The sequence below is a fragment of the Leptodactylus fuscus genome, chromosome 7 (genome assembly GCF_031893055.1).
Source record: "Leptodactylus fuscus isolate aLepFus1 chromosome 7, aLepFus1.hap2, whole genome shotgun sequence".
Taxonomy (NCBI): Eukaryota; Metazoa; Chordata; class Amphibia; order Anura; family Leptodactylidae; genus Leptodactylus; species Leptodactylus fuscus.
The window spans coordinates 105,500,923-105,527,471 of record NC_134271.1 but is presented as its reverse complement, the minus strand read 5'-3'; the positions used below and the strand labels follow the sequence as shown (position 1 = coordinate 105,527,471).

At 38.6% G+C, this 26,549-nt stretch overlaps 1 protein-coding gene across 3 annotated transcripts in view; it reads right to left on the bottom strand.

Annotated features, from left to right (window-relative positions):
* The window catches only part of KCNH5 (potassium voltage-gated channel subfamily H member 5), a 269,995-nt gene that overhangs the window by 158,696 nt on the left and 84,750 nt on the right, over positions 1 to 26,549 (bottom strand). For all 3 annotated transcript variants that reach the window (XM_075282744.1, XM_075282745.1, XM_075282746.1), the window contains 3 exons: positions 24,915 to 25,030; positions 17,418 to 17,810; positions 5,386 to 5,815 (listed from right to left, as the gene is read on the bottom strand). In XM_075282744.1, coding sequence (XP_075138845.1) covers positions 5,386 to 5,815; positions 17,418 to 17,810; positions 24,915 to 25,030 — 939 coding nt within the window. The remainder of the gene's footprint in view (positions 1 to 5,385; positions 5,816 to 17,417; positions 17,811 to 24,914; positions 25,031 to 26,549) is intronic.

The window sequence follows — 26,549 nt, the reverse complement described above, 5'->3', positions numbered from 1 at the left end:
ATACTAGAATTTATATACTGTATATATTTATATATATATATTCCCTTGTAAAAATGGAGAATCTTGTTTCTAGACAGTAATATACTAAAATGGGCATCAAACACTTAGAAATAACCGGAAAGCCTGTAATGTTTGATAGTTTGAAGTGAGATGTACTTAATACAAGTCAATCCCATAAAACCTCAGACAGATGGCTGTTTAGCCTTTGAAGCAGATGGTTAATACAGAGGTTGGAACGTATTCAATATATACTTCGTAGAGCTGTGGAAAGAAGCGGCACGCAGGCAAGGCAAGACATCTATACTGATGCGACACTAAGGCTTTAATATTACTCTCTTAGCTTTTCATCTAGGAGTCGGTTCATAAGTTTTATCATTTTAGAAAATCAATTAAGAAATGTTCAATTGGATTTCACAAACAAAACACGTTCCAAAAAAAGAATTACTCCGCAGTATTGCAGGCGGCTGCTCAGATTTCTTCCATTTTAATTTACTTTGTAGTGATGAAGAGGCAAAATATTCCATCCCTGTCTACAGTATTTTATTTGCAGTATCATTTTTTTTCTTACAGACTTTTTTACTTTTTCACATATCATTGTTGGTCCCTTCCAAGTAGGACTCGGCATATAGCAGGCTCTGGCACTCCATTCGACTGCAGCTTTTGTACAATGGATATATTCATCCCTATAAGCAATGCTTGTTACTTTAATTTCCAGACTTTAGTTCTTACACCATACAGAGTGAGTTGAGATCTTTCACCATCCCACCAAGTCCAATTCTTTGTATCCTTCAATAGGAGCAGCTTTATTGATTCTGGCAAAGTTAGAATTTTTCCTCTAGCCCCCACTGATCCAGAGCAATTGGTTCTGTTTCAGCACCCACTCTTCTACTATCTGACCATTGTGACCCCCTGGGATTGGCAGAGAGTGTCAGCAGCTGACTTGAGATGGCCCCTTGACATAGCACCCAACACATTGCTGTTCAGAATAGTCTGTGCCCACTATTGCTGCTCAGTGTCACTTTTCTATGTTTTTGTTGCAATATGTTAGAGCTTTTCACTGTTCAAAAATGACATACCCTTAAGAATTATATTACAAATTCAGTTCTGCTACCTCTGTGAGTATTTCTGCTAAAAATGCTAAGCTTGCCAGTGAAGCATAGCCAAAAGTCTACACTGTATTTCTAAATACTGTCAGTTGCCTTTAATGTCACTCTTGCTATATTTAGACTAGATATTTTATTTAACAGCTCTCCTTCCCCAGGCTCATCTGAAAATGGTACGCTTGGAAGTTAGAGGCTTTCCGTTAGACTATATTTTGCAAAAGAAAATCTGTTTTGACCCTACAGGGCCCTTTCTATTTGTTTGACTGAAGGGTTCAGAAGTGAAGAGTGTGACATGATCAGCATTTTCAGCAGGGGGCTTGGGACATATTTCCCATAATAGACAACACTGTCAGCAGCATGTCTAAGAATGACTTAGAATCCATGCAGTTTCCTTCAGGGGGAGAGGGATAAGTGACAAGAATATATTTACGATATATATTTTACAACTAGAGGTAAATAGTGCATGGTATCTAGGCACAATGTACACTGGTACTGTGCAGCTTTAAGATCTATGGTCTCCAAAATGTGGCTTTTGTACTACACCCCCAGCATCTCCAACTGTCTTTATCTTTTTTGTATTTAAAATGTAAAAGGAAGCAACTTTGGAAATAATCATGATTAAAAAAATTTTTTAATAAAAAAGAATTCAGATTTTAAAACTGATTGCAGGATTTAGATTCCCCCCCCCCCTGTCATGGGACAATTGGCACAAGCCTCAAGGAGGTTTAATCATTTTCTTCTGGATCAACACTGTAGGGTTATAACTTAGAATTGATGATCCTGTGTCTTCTTCTAACTTCACCTACTAGTTTGATATGTTATTACTACACTGTCTACTAATAAGTATTTGGACACCTGTGGTAGAATAGAAAAACAGCATTTATTCATATTCAGTAGTTGGTAGACCCCAGAAGATGCTTCCTTACGGATGGGATTGATCGACACAATACTCCCAGATGCCTGGTGAAACTCCTGGTGTATGTGAACCATCGGTTGGGTGCGGTTTCTCTGGCCAGCACTCATCGGTCTCTATCTCCCAGTTTCGGGGGTCTACAGACTTGGGGCACATTCTGACAACCACTGTTCACCTTCAACTTCGTAATCACATAGGCCACTGTTGATTTTGGGTAATTCAGTTTGCTTTCTATGTCCCTTAAGGATCGACCATTTCTGTGGTACCCCACAATTACCCCTTTCTCAAAATTGGACAACTCTGCACTTCATGGCATCTTGCACATGACTAATGCCAATGCTGTTTCCTATTTAATGGCAGAAGCGTGACGTACATCACGACCGCAGATATCTTCATTTTCATGGGTGTCCAAATACTTATTGGTAGACGGTGTATATTAAAACTGATATTAAAGGATTATCTTATGTTATCTTAAAACATTTATATAAAAAAATATGCATATCTACAGAGCTGGAAATACTATCTGCAAAATTGCTTTATTTTTTTATTTTGGACATATTTCAAATGAATGGGCCTAGTCGGGAGTGTCTTCAGGTGGATTCTTCCTGGAGAATGAGCATGTCCATTCTTTTTCCGGGAGCCAGAACAAACGGCTCCCAGAAAAAAGACCTGATTGTCTCCCATTGATTTCAATGGGAGCCGTCTTTTTGGTCAGCCTTAGAGTGTATGGCATGGATGGGACCACCAACCCCATCAAATTATTGTTGCCAGTTTATCGCCATAAATGATACCTGAAATCTATGTGATCTATAAACTGATATAGATTTTAGTGCAGCCCTGCAGAAGGGTGCAACAGTTTCATGATGAGGTGTGCACCTTGTAAGGCATATCCTGTAGTGACGCAGCCTAAATACTGATGTTATAAAAAATCCTGAATATTTTCAAACGCATGGTTTGTCTTATTTTAGTGCCCCTCATGTGACCCTGGAAGGTCTGAGCTTCTGCTGAGCTGTGAGCTTCCACCATAGACAGAGAGCTTTAGTCCTTTCTATGTCGATGATGTGTTTGATGGGGGTTGGTGTTGCTCAGTTTATAACTAAGTCAACCCCCATCTTCATTTGGAAGACAATGATGGGCTGTTTCTGCTGCTGAACAACCCCATTAACAAATCTGTGAATACACAGACCTGATCTCTGCACCAAAGAGGCAGAGCTGGAAGCCTTTCACAATATTTCAGTACACTCACTTACATTTCATTGTGTTTTGCAGAACATTGCACTATCTTTCCAACAAATCACGGTATTTTGCTTCAGTATTGAAAACATACTGTGTGGATTCATAACTTGATATTGCATTTTCACTCTCATCTGCTTCAATCAAGATCAATTACACACAATAATAAATCATATCAAAGTGTACGTTAAATGCAAGTAATTCAAATCATGCTGGAAAAATGACTCCGAGGATTTTCTACCGCTTCTTACATCAATAAAACATTAGTAGCACATTTTATCTGATTAAATCATTTATCATAATAACTGGATGGATCAGGGTTTAGCACGTTAGTAAAATAATTCATTACTAAGTAAATTAAGAGGAATAGAAACTCTTCAGATATATAGAAGGTAGAGAATGACTTTGAAAGTGGTCAGTTTCTTCAAAAAGGGGACTGACCTATGGCTAGAGTGGTCTCGATGCCCTTGAGTGAGATACAGCATTCCTTAAAGGGGTATTCTCATCTCAAGAACAAGGGTGTCTGACCCTACTCAGCGATTCCTGGAACTCCCGTGATGTAAAGAAGTGCAGCTTTCTCTCTATACACAGTGGCCGTGAGATGTGTTTTGAGATGGGTCAGGTCTTATCTACTGCTCATATCTGGCACATCATGTGTGGGGTAAACCCTTTTAATGTTTAAGTCAAATGCCAGCAAAAAGACAAGTGCTCCTCTACTATAATTGCAGTAGTCACCTATGACCTTTAAGGCCTGGAGGTTCTCTAAATAGAGATTGATACAGCAACTAATATTTGTGCCCATTAACCCATCATCACTCATAGATAAAAGTTGAGACATACAATGTTGTAGCATGTTATACTTGCTAGTCTTCTAAGTAATAATACTAAATTATAAGTAGATAGTAGTCTTTTAAATAAGGACTTGTACAAGAAACTCCAAATTCATTGTTTTCCTTTCTTAATCTTTTATGGGCATCCTATCATCTTAAAGGGGTGAACTTATAACACAAAAAATATTGTTTATAGTTAAAATTAGCTATACTTATACATATGCCAGGGACAATGTGAGAATAAAGCTACCTGCTGTGTCTTTTGAATGGCCTTTATGTGAAATGCTGAATAAGTAATAAGAGCGTGAGAAAGCCTTACTGCAATCGCAAGCCCTATGACAAGCAAAGATATGCTGCAGCTTCAGAGGCAGCTTGCTCGCCACACCAAGGATCCCTCTGCATACTTTGTGGAGCATACAGAGAAGCAAAACCGAGCATGTGTTTTGTCCTCGGCACATTTACAGAGTTAGACACTATAAAGACTTTTCATAGAAACAGCAGGGGGCGCTATTCCAGCATTATTCTTGGATTGTCTAGGGGTATAAGCATTTTTTACAAATAAACACAGAAAAAAAAATAGAATTTTGTGCTGCATTTTAAGGGGTTGTGTAGGGTTATACAAACATGACTGATTTCTTTATCTCAGGAAGTGACATCACATCTCTTGGTCACATGACCATGCTCCAGCTCGGTCCCACTTATGGAAGTCACATCACTTGCTAAGAAGAAAGCAGCCATGTTTTCTAATCCTGCACAACCCTCTGAACTATAAACAATTTTCTTCCTTGGTTAATTGTACAATTAAACTGTCTAAATACAATTTCAAATTGCTGACAAGTTTTACTTGCAATACCATGCCCATCCATATGGTGAGCTGTTACAGTATAAAGTATTTTAATTTATAATGCTCTACAGTGCCATCTAGTGGTCATAGTTATTTACATGTTTTTGTTGTACAAACGCAAATATGAATTTAATTGTGTTTTCTTAACTTGTCACAAAGCATAATACAGATTATATTGCTGTGTTAAATTTTATGTCTCCTTTTGGATGATTTATTGACTGAACTTTACAAGTTGAATGCTTAAAATTGTTATCAATATAGTCATTTATTTACTAATGCTTTACATTTGTGTAACATGAGTTTCCACATAATGACAAAGTCAGTGCAACATATATTAAGTAAGATTCATAGCCAGTAACAGCGCTGGCTACCGTGCCAAATACTGTAATAAGTACCACAACCATTACCTATATGAATCAAACATGCATATAATATAATATAAGGAAATAATATTTTACTTACAGCCAACCATCATCATTGCAACAGAAAATATCTTCTCTCCATCAGTTGTTGGAGCAATGTTTCCAAATCCAATAGTTGTAAGGCTTGTCATGGTAAAGTAGAGAGATGATATGTACAATGAGTACTTACTAGGTCCACCTTCCCATTGCCCTGTGCCAGAGGCATTATATCGATAGGGACTGCCAATACTTATTCCTAACTGGTAAAGCCAGCTGTCATTCTTAGTTGTGTTGTTTGCTTCATCGATAACTTCATAGTCCCCGATACTATACCAAATACAGGCTAGCCAATGGGCAACAAGTCCAAATACACACACCAAGAGAACTAGCACTGCAGCACCATATTCCAAATAATGGTCCAATTTTCTGGCCACACGACCCAATCTCAGGAGTCGTACCACCTTCAGGGAGCTGAAGAGGCTGCTGATACCCTAGGAAATATAATAACAAAAGAGGTTAACTTTAAGCCATTGTGGCATTGCTGTAGTTGAGCAAGCAAAAGTATAACAGGAAACGTCTTATCATCTGTTTAATGTATATTTCATAACCCCAAGTAGATAACTTTATACCACTCAGACTATTCTGACAACAGAGAAGACCATGTCAGCACTTACTGTACTAACTCACTACAATAGCTGTAGTGTAACAGATAATAGGTTATAACCTGGCACACAATGCTACTATGTCACCAGGCTATACAAGGGAATGCACTGCTCTGTACTAGTTGGCTGTAAAACTGATGGTTTTAAGTGAATTCTATCATGTCCATTTACCTTAATAGGGTATGTGGAATGGAGTTGACCATATTAGACAATGCATTTAAGCCATTATTTACATTACATTACAGACTACCTAAATACTAATAAAACTAATTTGTTATTATGGACTCTAGTTTTTAAGGACACGTTGATCCAGGGTTTTTATACTGACTGCCAGATTGGAGTCGGGAAGGAATTTTTTCCCCTGAAATGGGGCAATTGGCATGAGCCTCATGGGGTTTTTTGCCTTCCCCTGGATCAACACTGTAGGGGATTGTAGGGTTATAGGTTGGACTTCATGGACTGTTGTCTTCATCCAACCTAATCTAGTACGTAACTATGTAACTAATTTCTAAATTATTTTTTCATGCTACATTATTTGCTATATTTTAGTATTTTTATATTAATTTGAATAATAAAATGAATCCAACAATGTAAGAACTGGACTAACCCAAGAAGAATAATGACCGCATTTCAGTACTGTACACAGACCTGTCCTGTTGACAAGTGCTGTGATCCTTAGTACATTTACCCTGTGGGATTCAAGGAGAAAAACATTCCCACTGCATTCCCAGCAGGATAGTTTCCACAATTAAGGCAAACATTTCACATTACATATGACTGAACATTTATTTGGAATCATACAAAAGTGCAATCTTGTGTGTAGGATGTAATTGGTTTGAAACAAAGATAAATATCACCTGCGGAGAGAATGTTATCTAGCCGTCATGGAAACATAGGCGACAAATAGCAAGTAATAAGTTAACAATGGTCAAGTTATTTTAGCTGGAAGTAAGCAAACTTTTTGCAGGACTGTGTACTTATTATACAATAATGTATGTATGCAACAATAAAAATATCAGCAAATACTTTAAATTGGGAAGACAAAGAAACTTATTAAAGAGAGCGTGTCAGCAGAAAATTGAGCAGCAGCAGACAGAATGACAGACTCCCTTTATGGTGAGAAGGATATAAGACAAACTTTATGAGTAAAGGTTCAGCACCATGGACAGCACATATGAACCCAGCTCAAGATAGATACCATGTTTCTCCGAACATAAGGATATTATTCCTTGCTCTGAAAGATGGGTTAGGGCTTATTTTCAGGGGATGTCTTATTTGTATCCATGAACAAAAATCCACTCATCAGACCCACTTACACCCAAAACAATTAGAGATGGCAAGTGCCAATGGTGGATGGGGTCTCAGAAACAGATCTGTGTCACTCCAGTCAAAGGTCAGTCAATGTGAGGTCTCTTGCCATTGCAGCAGCGTTCCACTGTAGCCAAATGTAGTGGTTAGCTAATTGTTAAAGGGGTCTGTCGCTACACAGTCTTATAGTCTCAGTACAGACAACACTATGTCCAAATAGCAATACCTGTTCTCAATTTTTTGATAAATTTCTTGACAGACTAAGCTAGATTCACATGGCCGAGTCACACCTGAGAAAGAGTCAATGTTTGCGCCGGATTTACCAACCTGAACATCATGCCGTAAGAGGGACATTATAGTTATCTATGATGCTAGGAGACCCTGCCTCCCAACAACATACTGTTCTGTAGTGATGATAGTACAGCACAATGGTCAGGCCAGAAAATTTGGCAAATACATGGATTAAGATTCAAGGGTTGAAAGCGTGAATACAGCCTATGCCAGAAATAACAAAACACAGAGTCACAAAAAGGATGCGTCAAAATAATTATATTATGGAGAAAACTATTATTTGCTAAAACAAACATGTCAGGAGAGGTGACAAGTCTTCTGTAAAAGGTTGTATAAAATTGTATGAGATTAGAAATATAAGCCACTTTCATTCATGGGCAGTTTATGTCATTGTAGCTTAGTCCCATTGTAATGTACTGTATGTGGCTGGGCTGCAATACCAGACGGAGCCCATAGGCTTGAGTGGCACTGTTTATGGATGAAAACTTCCATCTTTCAAATCTCACACAACTACTTTAGTTATGAAAGGGGTGAAATAGGAAATATTATTTCAGTTTTCAGGTTCCACTTAGCCGGTTACAGCAAAAAGTACTGTGGGAATAACTTCAGTGGAGATACATTGCGGTTTTTCCTGCAGCACTTTTCAGAGAAAGTCTGCAGAGGTTTCCTCTGTGGACTGTTTGTCTCCATTATACCTGCGTTTCCGTAGGTATAATTGACATGCTACAATTTCCAAAACCATAATGATTTTGGAAATTGCAACGTGTCTGCTGCTCATATTTTTCACAATGCTAGAATCCCATTCACTTTGCAATGACAGTAAAATGCCGCTGCTGGAGTATGCACAAGTGATTAACTCATCTATAGCACCTCCAGAGGCAAAATGGAGCATTGAACAATTCTCATGTAATTTCAAAGGACACATATCTTTATTTATTTATTTATTTATATAATCTGTGTACACAATTTGGATAATCTGGATACTCTCTAGACCAAACCTGGGGCATTGTACGGCCACATCTGACCCTCTAACTATCCCTGATCGACCCATGTGAGATTGTTGTACAGGGGGGTTCCCTTTCTGTTCCCCCTGTACTAAGAAAACACAGGGGGCATTCCCAATCTGCTCTGAGCACAGCGTTGTCATCCATCCAGTGCCACCTTTCTTCTGCTCTGTCAACCATTCTCCTTCTCTTCTTACATGAGACCACCCCAAAATGACCGACAGACATGTTCAGTCAGCTGTTCCATCGAACATTTTGTGGTAGTCTCCTGTAAGAAGAGGAGGAGAATCGCCGACGAAGCAGAAGAATGCTCACTTCCTCTTCTTCTGCTGGGCATCGATTCATTCATAAGGGAGTCAGAGCTGGCCCCCGCGCAATAGAATGCTGGCAGAAGCAAAGAGAAGCAGCGTTATATTGTGCATGCGTTGCTTCTGACGCCGTTCTATTGCGTAGGTGCCAGTTCCAGATCCCAGGTGCGGGCAGAAGAGTGGACAGTGGTAAATCATCTCCAGGATGAGAAGACATGTAAGTATGTTAGGGTGGGGAGGGGGATGGGGGACTGAGTTAGTTAGCTAGGTAGGTAGGGATAGTAGTCTGAAGGCTAGCTAGAGAAACAGGGGGAGGGTGAAGGAGTTAGTGAGAGGGGGCTCTGAGAGAACTGCAATGCATCATGGTAGTTGTAGGCTAAGATAGCAAGAACACCCCCCCCCCCCCCCAAACAAACAAATGCAGAGGACACCAGGAGCTCCCAGAGAAAGCCAGAAATCACTCAAAACACTGCTAAAGGTATTTGGGTGACTTTATAAAGCACTAACAGACCTTTTTTAAAAATAATTTTTGCTCACAAAACCTTTTGAAGTATATTAGTCTGGACCTCTAAAACCATTCCAATTGCTCATGTGGCCCCATGGGAAAAAGAATTGCCCACCCCTGATCTAGACAGTGTCATTATTTGTATCTCTTCTCACTGTGGCAAATAATATAGATGAGGGTCCTGACTGAGACTCAATGACAACAACTGAGAATGTATAGCTTATAGTGTCATTGTAAATGCTATCAGCTTTCATAAAATACAGGATAAGCTTTTACTGTATCAATCCCTATAGTGCTGTAAGCCTTCTTATGGAGTCACATGACACTTGAAATATTGGATAAAAAATGATTTATTGCTCCTGTTTTCCAGATTTTGATGCCATCTACTTCCTACCAACCTCAACAACAACCTCAATTCTAGCTAAAGCGTCAGAAACATCATGGCTGGAAGAACATGTAAAAGACAACCTAAGTAATAATTTATAAATCGACGATATTAATACATTTGTAATGTTCTAAAACTGCATTGTTCTGTTATTTCTAAAATAAGACAAGCTGGGGTTTTTTTTATTCAATTCCCTGGATACCAATAAAAGCCTTTATCTTAGCCAGTGTCATGCTGAAGTGGGTCATCAAATGACAGCTCTAGAGATGTGTATACAAGATAGCTCTGGCCTACAGCACAGATGCCAAGTGTTTACTTTGTGACTATATCATCTTATACTCCAGAGTGTTATCATTGTAAATTGCTTCCAATTAATGTGTGTTTATCTCCAGCAGGAATACTGAAACGGCTGACCAATACTGAACAAGTATATTATCTGTGAGTTATTTTCTCACAATGAGCACTAAGGTAATAACAATTTCTGAGTACAGAGCAAAAATATACATTGATGTAGATGACAAAGCATTATCTGAAATTACATTTCCTAGATGTTGCTAGTTCACTGTATTATTATGTTATTTTTACTGTTTCAAGAAATTCTTTGTTTTACATGTAATCAGAGCCGCAACTGTAATGAGGCGAGGTGAGGTGGCGGCCTCAGGTGGCACTCTGGAGGGGGTGGAAACTGCGGCAATTTGATTTTTTTTTTAACTTTTTTTCTAAACTAGCACAGAAAGCTGCTCTGAAAAAAACCCGAGTGGCCCTCTCCTGCGCTGGTTTACACCTCTGTATCTCAACACAGGTAGCAGGAGCAGCGGCGAGGTCGGTAAGTAACAGACTTTTTTTTTTGTTTTGGGGTGAGTATTCCCAGCCGGTAGCAGCCTATTTACCTACCTGCCCGGGCCTGCTCACTGCCACCCCCTGCTTCCCTTTCTACTATAGGACAAGGAGGGCGGCAGTGAGCAGACCCAGGCCCAGGCTGCGATCCCACTACCGCTATTATTATACTCAGGGGTTTTTTCAGACCCCAAGTATAATAATCAGAGCCTCAGGGGAGGTGAGAGAACATAATAAACACTGTTACTCACCTCTCCGGGATCTAATGTTAATCCTAGCAGGCTTCGGGCCTGTATGGTAATGTCCCAGACTTCACATGGTCTGGGATATTACCATACAGACCCGAAGCCTGCGCTAGCAGTACCATACAGACCTGAAGCCTGTGCTAGTAGTAACAGCCTGTTACTGCTAGCACAGGCTTTGGGCCCGTATGGTAACAGCCTGTTACTGCTAGCCCAAAGGGGGGGTGGCTTTTGATATAATCCGCCTCAGGCAGCAGAGAGACTAGGTTCACCACTGATTGTACCTATACTGTTGTTGAAACCTGCTGCAGTGAACTTAAAGGGAATGTGTCCTCGGTAAATTGCATTTTAATTCATAAGAATTCTTAAAATCTTAAAATATCCCAGCTTTTGCACTGGTCAGTAGCCATAATAAATTGACAATTCCTGTTTTTTGCAGCTGCCTTTACAGCTTTGTTGTATAGACTGTGACAATGTGAGCAGAGCCATCTCAATATCATTATATTTAGTTATTAGAGTTATATTATATATATATATTATATATATTATATATACAGTATATATATTATATTAAGAGTTAGTGACTGTTTTGTAGTTGGAAACCTGTATAAGGTAGGCTAGCATTACTATACACTATAAACAGAAAAGGCTCAGTATTCATCTCTCCTGTCAATGTGTACTGTATAGTGCGGGGCAACATGGTGGCTCAGTGGTGAGCACTGCAGCCTTGCAGCGCTGGAGTCCTGGGTTCAAATCCTTCCAGGAACAACGCCTGCAAGGAGTTTGTATGTTCTCCCCATGTTTGCATGGATTTCCTCCCATTCTACAAAAAACATACTGATAGGACAAAAAAAAAAGTACATTGTGATCCCTATATGGGGCTCACAATCTACAAAAAAAAGTGTACTGCATAGTGTTTGTGAGATTTTTAGTACATTTCTTATTCAGTATTGCAGTCACCCCATATACTCAGTGTATTATGTTGAATGCTATTCTACATACCTCTATCTACCCTCTTTTTATTATATGTCACTTTAACGAAGGATTGCATGAGAAAAATGTAATTTCACATTTTTCATCATCTTTCTATCTTTAAGGATATTTCCTATCTCAGGGTTTCAACTGCCCTCTTCTCTCCTCTCCCCTTCACTTACATTTTTTCAACTCATTCCAGCAGCATCTTCAGGCTTGTTGTAAACTCCAATTTACGCCAGGAGATAACAAAAGCACTGCTCAGGAAACCTATATACCCCTTATTAGGGCTCAAAAATGGATAGAAGTTTGAAGAGAGAGGGAGAGAAGAGAATACCGTATTTTACGGACTCATTGCCCATGAGCGCCTTATAGTCCGTCTCGGTTCATATATAAGGCGCACCGGACTATAAGGCGCAGTCCGGTGCGCATTATATGTTATTGAAAGCGGCAGCACGCAGACTTTGCCAGCGGCCGCTTAACCCCCCGCGTGCCAGCCGCTTCTATTGGAAGCGCTCGGCAGGCGAGGAGTTAAAGGGGCTCTATCAGCAAAATCATGCTGATAGAGCCCAACCGTAAAAGTTACATTAAACTACCCCCCCGCTTTAAAATAAAATCCTGAAACAGAATGTGAAACTTACCGAGCGGTGCAGGGTGGGCGGGCATTCAGGCCTCCTCTTCCTCCGATGTTCCGTCCTCCTCCTCCGGCGCTCGCGAACTGATAATGGCCTGGGCGCATGCGCAGTAGCCGTAGTAGAAGCATTATGATATTGCGCATGCGCCCAGGCCATTATCAGTTCGCGAGTGCCGGAGGAAGTGGTCAGGACATCGGAGGAAGAGGAGGCCTGAATGCACACCCGCCCACCCTGCACCGCTCGGTAAGTTTCACGTTCTGTTTCAGGCCGGCGTGACAGCAGGGCTGCCGGACACTTCCCATTCATTTCTATGGGAGCCGGCATGCGAGCGCTCCCCATAGAAATGAATGGACTGCTTTTTTCCATTCATTTCTATGGGGAGCGCTCGCATGCCGGCTCCCATAGAAATGAATGGGAAGTGTCCGGCAGCCCTGCTGTAACGCCGGCGTGTACAGCTGTGATACACGCTGGCGTTCGGTAGTGTGAATGCACCCTTACGGTGCCTTTTATGTATGTATGGAAGCGGCACACAGACTTTGCCGCCGCTTCCATCTATATATAAGGCGCACCGGACTATAAGGCGCACTTACGATTTCTGAGGAAATCGTAGGTTTTTATGTGCGGCTTATAGTCCAGAAAATACGGTATGTTTGATCGAGAGTAGGAACCGAATCATCGTCCTGACCTGAGAGCAGGTCAGTAACCTAGGCAACCAGCTGTATAGACTGAAAGGAGAGATTTAGCTATATTTGATATATGGAGCAAAATAGATAAAGTAATGTATTGGGTATGACACTTCAGTTAGTTTAAGCTACAAGTCAGAATATTATATTGCTATATTAGGTATTGTATACACCTTTATGTCATTACCTGTTGACAGAAAGTGGGTGAAAATTCAAGAGAACTGTACTCCTGTGCAATTGCAGGGCACCAATGTTGATGGTCTCCGACCTGATCACCATTACAATTACTGTAATTTATTATATTTCCCAAGATATAAGTATAATAAGATGGGTTTTCCAGTCTTTAGATATTGGTGACCTTCCCTTATGTGTTGATCATTATGTGTCATCTCTTATATGTCCTATTAGCTGAACAATATGCCCACATATGTCATGTGTGTTACAAGTTAAGAACATTTTCTAAAAGTACATGATCTCCTGATAAGTTGAAATAAATGGATATGCTAACTATTCTACTTACAGTGCATGTATGTTTGGCCACTCTATGGTAGGGCGGGGTGGAAAGAGGTGTGGATTGCAGGCTCTCAAGGGTTTCATTATTAAAAGTGAGTGAAATTAGTTTGTGATGAATTTTTGAAAACATTCAGATTCTAATCAATCTGAACATTTTGCAGTTCAATTCCTACAAACCAACTAAAATGGCCATGACAAAGAGATGGAAAAGGGATGAGATAACTAACCCATAATGCTTTGCAAACAGTTCTATGGCAAGGGACAGCCAATCATGAGGGAATATAAGTCTCTAAATATAAGGCCACTGATGACTAATAGGCAGTATAAATAGCCAGGATGATGGAGAAAGTGTCAAATTCGTGGGAAAAGATTAGAAAGATAAGGTCTCAATCTGAATGTAATAGGAGTTAATACATAGATAACACTGTGTGTGGGTTCAGGGGATTTGTGCACTTAGGCCTATTACTGATCTTAACTGAACCAGAATCAAATCTTATCTCTAGTTATGTTATTGTGAAATGCTTTCATGACAAATTGCATTAGTTATCTAAACTGGAGATGAGTATGATCAGTAGGTATGATACGTATTATGGCACAGCTTCTAAATTTGCTACAACATAACACTTTAACCCCTTCCCGACATTCGCCGTAATAGTACGGCGCTGCAGGGAAGGGCTTCCCGCAAACCGCTGTACTATTACTGTGGATGCATGGTGTGCACACAGAAACTGTGTGCGCACCATGCACAGTGGGTGTCAGCCGTAATACACGGCTGACAATGCTCTGTAACACCCGCGGTCGGAACCGGGTCCGATCGCGGGTGTTAACCCCTGATATGCCGGCGGTCAACATGACCGCCGGCACCTCCGGGGTTACAGTGTAGTATGGTGGCGATCGGCACCCCCCGCGCCGGTTTCGGGGGGTGCCGGTGTTCGTAGGGGGCAGCCCGGGGTCTGATCAGTGACCCCGGGTCTGCCCCATCACTTAGCCCGTCCTCGCTCCTGGCTGATCCTGCCGTAAATGAAGCTGTCAGCCTGTGCGTCTACACAGGCTGACAGCTTCCTATACAATGCAATACACGTGTAACACGTGTATTGCAGTGTATATGTAGTGAAGCGGTGATCAGCCGATCACTGCTTCAATCCCCCATGGGGACAGAAAAAAAAAGTTAGAAAAAAGTAAAAATAAAAATGTTTAAATAAGTTTAAAATAAATTATAAATAAATAAAGCCCCAAAAATCTCATTTTCCCCATATAAAATGTTTTATTATGTAAAATAAAGAAAAATAGAAAAAAACATTACATATTTGGTATCGCCGCGTCCGTAATAACCTGAACAATAAAATTAAAACATTATTTAACCCGAACGGCGAACAGCGTAAAAAAAAAAACGTAGAAAACCGCAGAAAATAATGATTATTCACCACCTTTCCCTTACAAAATGTTCAATAAAAAGTAATCAAATTGTCAGATGAAAACCAAAATGGTACCAATAAAAAGAAGAGGTCTTCCCGCAAAAAATAAGCCCTCAACCAGCTCTGTCTAGCAAAAAATAAAAATGTTATGCCTTTCAGAAGATGGCGATGCAAAAATAATGATTTTTTTCCCTAAATTGAATTTTATTCTGCACAAATAGCAAAGCATTAAAAAATAATATAAATGAGGTATCGCCGTAACCGTACCGACCCGCAGTATAAAGGTAACATGTTACTTATGCTGTACGCTGCGCAGGAAAAAAAATAAATGCTAAAAAGCAATGCCAGAATTGATGTTTCCTTTTACATCCCACCCAGAAAGAGTTAATAAAATGTAGTCAATAAGTTACAGGCCCCAAAATGGCAGCATTGAAAAGCTCATCTGATACCGCAAACACCGAGCCCTCATATGGCCACATTGCCAGAAAATAAAAATAAAAATCTACCTTGTACAATGTGAAGACAAAAACCCTAAAAGTCGCCAAATCATTAGGACATAAGTGGCTGCGACTAGAAGGAAATGTGTAAGCTGTGCGAGCGTTTTCAGGGGACCCCCCATATTTAGAGCTTATGAGGGATAATACACCAGCGCTGATCCCCCAGAATGCCCCTCTTCCCCGTTCGTGTCATAGGAGCTAGTGGGAAAATAAAATAGGATTTGGTGTGCCCAATTTACTCCGCACAGCTTACACATTCACTTCGGGGTTACTAATGCTCACTACATCACTTGATAAATTCTTTGAGGGGTGCGGTTTTCAAAATGGGGTCACTTTCTAGAGGTTTCCACTGTTTTGACACCTCAAGGGTTTTGTAAATGCGACATGGCTCCTGAAACTGATCACAGCCAGATCTGCCCTCTAAAAGCTCTTTGCAGCAAAAAAGTCAATGGTACCGCACACTCAAAAATTATATGTGGTGCTAGCGAAAAAAAGGTCCTTCGACCCAAATATACTAGTGAAAATAGATTTTGCTGCACACACTGTTTTGTGATCAAAGGAATATAGAGATTTATTTTACAATATAGTTAACGCCTTTTGACACAATGCAAAATATTGGCATAGAAAGACAGGCTAGATCAATTGGATATGACATTTCGGTCCTTAGACCTTCATCAGACGCGATCTAGTGTGGTAGCAGGATCAGTATAAGTGTCAAGGCATGGCATGCTCTAGTGTGGTAGCAGGATCAGTATAAGTGTCATGGCATGGCATGCCTTGACACTTATACTGATCCTGCTACCACACTAGATCGCGTCTGATGAAGGTCTAAGGACCGAAACGTCATATCCAATTGATCTAGCCTGTCTTTCTATGCCAATATTTTGCATTGTGTCAAAAGGCGTTAACTATATTGTAAAATAAATCTCTATATTCCTTTGATCACAAAACAGTGTGTGCAGCAAAATCTATTTTCACTCTAAAAGCTCTTTGGCGCGCCTTCCCTTCTGCGTCTCACTGTGCGTCCATATATTAGTTTACACCCACAAGTGGGGTACTATGGTAGTCGGGAGAACTTGCCTAACAAATTGTGGGATGCGTTTTCTCCTTTAACCCCTTGTGAATGTGCAAATTCTAGGGCTAAACGAAAATATTAGTAAAATAAATTCAAATTTGAAAATTTCACCTCCATTTTGTATTAATTCCTGTTAAGCACTTATAGGGTTAAACTACTAGGTATATGTTGTTTTGGTTTATTTAAGGGGTGCAGTTTTGAAAATGGGGTGATTTATGGGGGGCTTTAATACAAGGGTCTTTCAAAACCCCTTCATAACTGGATTAGGCCCTTTAAAAAATGGGTTTTGGAAATTTCTTGAAAATTTTGAATATTGTTGTTTCACTTGTAAATCTTATAATGTCCGTAAAAATTAAAAGGGCGCCTAAAGTTTTATGCTGACATAAAGCAGAGATCTGGAACATGAGATTTATGATATAATTTTGGTGGTCTGACTATCTGTATGTATTGTACATCATTTCAAACTTTATAAAATGCATATTTTTCAAAATTTCCACCAAATTTCAAATTTTTTCATAATTAAACACAAAACATATCAACCAAAATTTACCACTAATATGAAGTACAATGTGTTACGAAAAAACAATCTTAAAATCACTTTGGTAAGTTAAAGCTTCCAAAGTTATTGCCATATAAAGTGACACATGTCAGTTTTGAAAAATCGAGTTTGGTCAGGAAGTCAAAAAGTGCCATCGGCGGGAAGGGGTTAAACAGACATAGAATTTCATTGTACATGTTTAATAAGGCTGGCGTACACTCACCTCATCCACATTTTCAAAGGCATTGATGATATCGTATGGTAAGCAAGACAATAAGTCAATGACAAACCATGTTTTCAAGTAGTTCATTCTTATTAGTTTGGGATCCGAAATAACTTCTCCTCCAGGACCAACAAAAGTTGTATGAAAGTTCAAAACTATATCAACAAGAAAAATAACGTCCACCACACTGTCCAGCACCAGCCAGGCAATGTTATTCTGTTTTGTCTTAAAGGAGACGTTGTAGGGAACCATGATCGCAGTGTAGAAGGTTAGTATTAGGATCACCCAATCCCATGTGGTCTTGAAAGCACAATAATGCAATATAATGTGGGGTGGAGTTTTTGGTGCTTCTTGTTTGTATTGAGGAAGGATGTCTGATCCCAGCTGTAAAACCTGTATGAGATAAGAAACCATATTAGGCATTTAGAACATATAATTCACTTTTCTGACCTCCTCAAGGCAACATTATAGGTGTCTTAAACAGATGATAAAAACACAAGTAAAGGAAGTTAGAAGGTTACTTAACATTTTTTTTTCTCCATCAATCGTTCTGTAAGCCCCATAGGTAAATTCTTGAAAACTCTGGCAAAGAAACCAGGACCATCCCCAGCGCCCAACTAGGTTGGACTATGCTATTGGGATAAGGCTGAATTTAGCTAATTTCTAGTAAAGAGCCCGTCTTTTCCTTTCACACATGATGTAACCACTTCATGGTCAGTTTCCAGTGTACATGACCAGATACACTTTCAGGTTTTTTTGTTTTTTGTTTTTGGTATATGCAGCTTTGAAGGCTAAAACATTTTTTTTTCATTCTGGTTATTTAAACAATTTTTGTGTATTTTTTCAGTGATGCTTAGGGGGTTTTATGTCACTTTTTTTTTAATAATCTAAAATATAAAAAAGGGAAACAAATCAGTTTTTTTTTTTTTTTTTTTTTTTTTTTACATTTTACCTGTTTTTTTTTTTATAACAAAGTTTTTTTTTTTTTAAATGTTTGCTCTCTGTAACAGAAATATTCACGTAGGCATTCCAGTGGTACAAGAACCTGTGGTGTGTCTGAGGAAGTGACTTTTTTTATTTTGCTTTATTTATTTATTTATTTTGCCCACCTTTGGAGAACATTTTAACAATACAGTCTTTCGCCTGTAACTAGAACTAATGTATTAACCCCAGTTACATGAGGAATACAGCTTTCTAATATACACTGTAAAAGAGCTGATCTGGGTTCTCTAGCACCCAGCAGCTCATGCAGTTCCCAGCACCCAGTGGATCACACGACCACCAGGCCTAGGGGAAGGGGAAACAGATCATGGTGGCTCCCATAGTTCTATCCACACTGATGAGAAGACAGGAATGGTAATAAAACGGTTACTGATCTTGTGCAGCCACTATTTTGCCAAGGACATGCAAGTATGTCCTTGAAGAGATAAACAGCTGACAACAGGTAGTAAGCAAGTGGCAGACATGACTTGGTTAAATTAGTATTATTTGCTTCCTGTTAGAGATATACATATTTCTGATGAAAAGAGCATCAGTATCTTTAACACATTTGTTGCCACCCAAAGTATGGAAATCTGATGGAGATTTAACAGACTCCATTGGATTCAGCAAGATCCGTCTTTTCAAAAAATGTATCTGTCATAGGGGTCCTGGCTCCTTTACGGACCTTGTAAGAGCCTTATATACTCCTACAATGGAGTGGGTGAAGGGAACAGAAGGATATTAATGAGGACATCAAATCAAGGGGTATTCTAGAGGGAGTGACTTCAGGCATAGATATGTGAAGTATCAAACACTGGGCTGCTCCACAAACTTGTCTTTTCTATAGAACTCAGTAAACTTCATCAAAGATCTGAGTGTGCTTCTAATCTCTTATTTGTGGAAACTCTCATAAAAAGAAAATACAATCCTGTCACAGTTCTAGATTTTTGAAGATTAGATGTTATATCAAATGGCAGTGATTCAGTTTTCTATTATTGAACATCAAGACTTGTTTATATGGATTATTCAGAGTGATAAAAAACCACACATTGTTCAGGCAGTGATGCTTGATGTTTCCGCTCTTTGATGTAGGTCTAAAATAAGACCAAATAGACCTGTGTGTGTATAATGGTAGAGAGGTAAATAAAACATTATTGCGGTATACAAACTGTATGGTTATACATCTACTATTCCATCTATTTATCTATCTATACATATATTTTGTATTTATATTTCAAGCTCATGTCTAATATCAGCTATATGATCTATATATCTTATCTATTTATTATCTTATAATTATATATTCAGATCATATTTAATATCTATATATCTATTTATTTATCTATTGTGTATGTTCGTGTAGCTGTTAGTAAACCACACATATAGATAGCTTATTATTACTATTTAGTTAGTAGCTCAGACGAGCAGGATTTTGTTTCTTATTGTTTTGCCTGAAGTTAAGGCTGTATTTTATTTTGCTTTGCTGCAAGATTTGTGTCCCTGTCTCTGACTGTTTGAGTCTGCAACACTGCTTCTACCGAGCTACCTTCCCCACACTATATCTGATTTAAATCTATCTATCTATCTATCTATCTATCTATCTATCTATCTGTCCAATATCTTCATTTGTTTATGTACATATTTTGCTAATATCTACTTTTTTTCAAATGTAAATGTACATGTGCTATGGTTAACTGTTTACCCTTCTGATATATTTATCTATATAGTATATTTTTCTGTACACTGTATACTTATGATATCCGTCTCCTACCTAGATGGCACTATCAAAAAGGAAAACTTCTGAAGGACTTATTTTTATATATAGCGGGTATCCCCACAATATTGTATCAGGAAATATTTTGTTAAGTTTTTCCATGACAAATTATAATTTTTTTTATACTTTACCTATAACCCTCATCCACCATTACTGTTCATCATATTTTATATTAACTTTATATCTATGGTATTTGTATAACACTTCATTCTTCTTTGTATCCAACACATATTCGTAGATCCTTTCTGTATAACACAAATAATATGTCCATATACATTGATGGTGAGATAACAACAGGTAAGTAGAATAAATGTCAACCTTTACCTGGAATTTTATTTCTCATTATAGAGTCTCAGGAGACTTTTGCCCCCCAAATACGTACGCCTACAGGAATCTCAATGTAGCTACCCCCGGGGATGACTGTGCTGCGGTAAGAACATCAAACAACTTTCTATTTTAGGGGCTGTTTATCTAGAGAAGTAAAATCAACACATATATGGATTTGGGTTGCTCAGTTACATAGTAACACTTAGGGATGAAGCTGCAAACACGTCTAAGTGGATGACAGACACCCTTGCCTTCAAGTAAAAAGAGATCCTTTTATCTTACATTTTGATTAGGTTCCAAAGGCTAACAACACTCAGTGAATTATTAATTGGGGCAATCTAAGGATCTCATCAGTGCATGAATCATGCAGCACAGGACAGTCCACGTCCTATTACACACTAGGCGCAAGGGAGGCTGCAAGCGTAACCTTACCCCAGGGGGGATTAATTACAGATGTGCAAAGAAAAGGATGTCATATCAATCTACAAAACGCATTGAATTCTGAGAATGTGCTATATTATCTGATGCTCTCTTTTACTAGCGCATTAAACTGTTACAAAACTGTCGCCAGGAAAGCGAAGGTTAAATTTACAAAATAACCTGAAAAACGGTTCGGCAGCTGCAAGCAGCAAAGAAAACAGAGGTATCTCTCCTTAGCCATAGCATGTAAACTAGAGCATTTCCACTTCACAAAGAGGCTAATTTTAGAAAGGCAATCAAAATTTATTGTTATTTTAATTAGGCATAGGCGTTCAATAAAGAACCTTTGTACACTGCGAAATAGTGTTTGAAGCCGGTATGATTAGCAAGCCCTCCTAATAAATAGCAAAATATATAACGCATTAATTGCTCTGCAATTTTAGAGAGCTTTAAAGACCCAATAAACCTAATGCACAATATGTAATGGTAGGGCCAGATTTCTATAGCAGGAAATGATAGACTTAAGTTTAGAAAACTAATTATCAAACACCCTATTAGTTAACAGAAGGGTTCTCATTTGGGATCTCCAAAAAGTTCCCAAGTGCGGTCACTAAGAATGTATTAATATTTGAAGTTCTTTTAAGATGTAAATCGGCATCATGTAATCCTTCATTTCCTCTACGGTATCAATGCACAGGAGTATAACAACTTGTGCCCCATTCCCCTACACATTACAGGTGATCACAAGCAGATATGTGGAATTTAATTCCTTTTAGAAGTTAGTTCCTTATGATCTTGTTCAAAAGATGAGTTTAGTTAGTTCATTATTTCAATGGCTCTGGATACTGCTGAGAACACAGATCTAACCTGTTATACAAAGTCACTACTAGGTCTTTGGATGAGTTATATTTCTGCTATGTATTAAATTTATCTGATCATTTTTAACATTTTAAAAGGGCAATACCAGAAACTAGCGGGGTCATGATGACCTCTATAGGTTAATATTTTTATTTTCAACCCTATATGCTGGAATTATTGTCTAGCAGGTTGGTGACCGTATAGTAAACCATGAGGTTTTAAATAGAACAAGGAGAAGGTATCTGGCAGAGTAAACAGATCTACAGTACAAACCTATAGTATGCCATGTAGCACTCAGCTCTGCATCCTAAGAAGGCTGATAGGGGATGTATCATGTGACTCTTGAACTAACTGAACTGAATGAACTATTGAACTAATATGATAGGAAAACAAATAAACAAGTCATGAAGGTATAGTACATGCAGATGTGTATGGCGGAGCGCAGCAATGGCATCTATAGTCAAAAATTAGGGGGAACCCTGGAATAATTACCTCCCTTCCCCTGAAGATCCTGACCAACCGACCGAAGATAAACCCCCCCCCCCCATATGGGGATCATAATCTACATTAAAAAAGTATGATGAGTGATATCATAGCCCAGCGTATCACAAAAAAAGGAGGTGGAGACATGTGCCAAATTCGGAAAAATAACTTTACATGTATTGTGGGGAAGGTAGCTCGATAGAAACAGTGGTGTGGACCCAACCGGTCAGTGACAGGGACACAAATCTTTCAGCAAAAATACAGTTTATTTAAAAACAACAAAATAAATAAACATTTACGTCAAGCAAGGGATAAGCAAAATAAAATACAACCTAAACTTTAGGCAAAAAGGCAAAACAAATCCTGCTCGTCTGAGCACTAACTAAATGGAAAATACTAACTGTACATGTGGCTTACTACCACTCACACTATGCAACCAAAACAGTAGTACAGTAACGTCTCACCAGGCTGTCAGGGTTTCAAGACAGACCCAGCCACTTCCTCTCCTCCAAGGATCTGCCCTGAAGTGCCTTCTATGGTCCAGTATTGAGCCTCAGGACCCACACCTGGGCTGCAGCTTATTCAAGATTTGCCCTGGACAACACATAAGCCAAAAATCTGGGGGAGATATATGGGGACTGTTTGCCATTTGATTCACTTATGGTGCACAGTACTGCCTTGGCCCTATTATAGGACTAGGTATCATCTGCTTAGAAGTCTTTCAAATAAGTCAACAATCAGGCAAACACTTATTTCCTAGATGATCGGATCTTTTATGCAGCCTAAAATATTCAAGATTGTCTGCAGTATATTGCCCTGTGTAAACCGGGATGTGCGGATGATCATCAATGTAGCTCCTGCCATCTTCCTCCCTCATGTACTTTGCATGGGCCTCTATAAAAGGCTGAAAGAGCTACATGAGCACCAACTGATGTGTTTGCCAACAAGCACTTGTCAGCTCATGTATAAATATGTTGTAAAGCCATCTTGATTTCTCAAGTTAGAGCAATGATGGAGTTGCGTAAGGGTCCTAAGTAATTATTATGCCAAAATGCAATATGATGAATGGAGGGAGGGGAACTAAGAGGACAATATGGACATAACCTATATATGAAAAATATTATTAGAATATATTCTCATAACTGAGTGCATTTCTAATATTTTCAATTATTTTGCTATTTGTTATCTTAAAATACATCGGATAGAAGAGATTCGGTATAAGAGACAAATAAATTGTGCAACTGTAACTGCTCGGCTGTTTACAGAGGATCTGTATGTGACTGGCCACTGACCTACTTGAGCGCTTAAGTTTCTCTAATTAATAGATAATTAAGTAGTGAACTTTGTTAAGAGTCTCCTTAAGGCCCTGGCCTGTCAATGGCCTCCAAAAGCCAAATATAAAGATCTGTGTAAAATAATTGATGATATAACAAGAAAAATGAAAATAATGGCATTAAAAGATAAGACATATTGTGATGGGGACAACTATAATAAAAAAAAAATCTGATGTTTTCTATTCCTGGACAAATCCTTTAAGGGTGGGAAGCTAGAAGCTGATTGTTTTCTGTGAGCAATAATAGTACTTTTTCTTTTAGCAGTCTTTATACATGAGGACCATTACTGTCCATTAATGTTTTTCCTAGTCTCAACAAAACACTAGGACCTATACATTTTATATAGGGTTTATTCTACTTCAGTCTTTAAAAACTGCTTGAAATTGGAGACGTACAGAGGTACAATAAACTGAATTCTAACATACATCGCATACATACATCGAAACATACATATTTTACCCCACTACACAGCACAGGTACACCTGTATCTTGCGTACGTCATCCATATATAGATTTGGATCGAGTTCGAAGAATGGCAACAAAATTATCATGGGGTATAGAAGATGTTATTAATGTTATACAGGTATGTTATTATATCTTATATATGCTATATGGTATCATATCATCTGTTATTAATGTTATGCTATACGTTATTATATCTTATATATGTTATATAGTATCATATGATATGTTTTTAATGTTATGCTATACGTTATTATATCTTATATATGCTATTTGGTATCATATGATCTGTTATTAATTTGGAATGTTGACCAGAAATCTGTGTGATTGTCAGCAAGGTCAGGAAAGAATTTTCCAACTTTACAGCAAATTGGCCTTAAAGCGTACCTCCAACTATAAACAACTATCTGAAACACTGTAATATCTTATTAAAGAAACATGTTTTATTCTCCACTTTTCAGGCAGTTACTTTCTCTATATTAGTCTATGAAGAGGGGCTGGAGATTAGAAGAGACACTCAAATAATTGCTGCAGTTACACTCTGCTATTTCTTGCCTTTTAACACTGCTAGATATTAGATAAGAGGCTGTGAGTGCACAAAATAAGGAAATACATCTAATATCCAGGGCAGGAGAATCTCACTCTCTCCTGCCCCTCCACAGAGGTCTTTTTAGTATGAAGAACCAAAAACCTTTAATACATAGCTATGCATGTCTGACTACAAAAATTGGCGCCCAATGGTGACAACCTTGTTTGCATTGCTCACTGTAAACCATTCAGCGACTCTTATATTGTTATCTATTGTTGAACATTGAAAACAACAAAGTAATATTAGAGAAAGCATAAATGATCTCTTACTTCTGCTAATCTGGAATGTTTGTGGACCACTTCTGCTTTGTTCATAGGAGTCAACTGCTGCAAAACACTGCGACTGTTCGTCAACGCACGAGTTAAGCGGGCAAATTTTGTCCATCCTTTAGAGAAAAAATACATAGGGAAATGGTGAATTTGATATATCTTCAAACATATGGAAATATCAGTCGTGTATATTTATTGTAGGTGTTTGGGTATATTTTGCCTGATTAATAATATTTTATTTCTCTCCAAAAATTATTTTCAAATTACTGAAAAGATGTCTGGGATACAATTATAATGGAAATGGGCACGTTTAGGTTTTAAGGTGCACTGATGACGAATAGAGGGGTTACTAGGAGGTTTTTGGGAATACTATAACTGCATTGGGGACAATCAAATGTAATGTTTTGTGTTTTTTTCTAATCCTTTACATGTTTTATGGACGAAATGCTTTCTCTATGACAAATTAAATTCTCTGCCAACAAGAGACTCATTGTTGGGTGCTTATGAACTAGTATTATATTTTTACCAATACGACTCACATGCGAAAGGAAAACATTGGGTAAGGATTAGACAAAATAAATTACCTCTATACGCTGTGAGCCAATAGTATGCAATCACATATTATAGCAGTCATGAATGCATTTTAGTCATCATGGGTTCATGTTCACATAATATAATGGCCTCATAATAATATAAGTTATTTTAACCTGTGTATGGCATTGCTGGTAAGAAAAAGTAAGATGTTCTTCCTTAAAGGGGTATTCCCATGTACATAATCATATCTATATTTGTAGATAAGTAAAAGTGAAACATTTTTGCAAATAAAACTAGTTAAAAATTCTGCAGAGTTTTAAAGAATTTCTCTAACTTTCTTAGTGGTGACAGTCTGTTATCTTGATCGGTTGCCAATGGTTACGACCACAAATGCAGAAACTTTCTATGGTCTGGGACTTGTCAGGAAGCCAGCTATGATTTTCTTATCGTACCTGGGTTATCAGACATGGACACTACAAATATGAAAAGATATCCCAGATACAATAAGGAAATCATGGCTGATTTTCTGACCTTAGAAAGTTCCTGCATTCATGGTCATATATAGTGGCAACCGATCAAGACAACAAGACATGACCACAAGATATTTAGAGAAAATCTTTAAATCTCCTGCAAAATGTTTCATTACTTATATTTGCAAACATGTTTATCTTTTAATTATTTACAAATTAAAAAATTATCTTCATGGGAATACCCCTTTAAAGAGAACCTTTCATGTCCTCAGGCACCTGCGGTTTTATACACCGCTAAAAAACTGATAGTGCACTGAGTTCAGCGCTCTGTCAAGTTTCCCATTATGTGCCCCAGGGCTGGAGATATTGGTGCCCTACCGATATCTCTTCACTATCAGAAGGGCATTCCTGACAGTCTAGCTGGGCTGTGAGTAACACCCCTCCTGACAGTACTTGTCCATAGTTCTGTACTTTCGGGGAGGGGGGGATTCCTTACTGCTCAGCCATGACAGTCATCACATGACGGGAAAGCCAACAGATCGCTGAATTCTAGTGGTATATAAAACCGCAGGTGCCCGAGGACATGAAAGGCCCTCTTTAAGGTTAAGGTCCCACATAGTGAGCTACACAC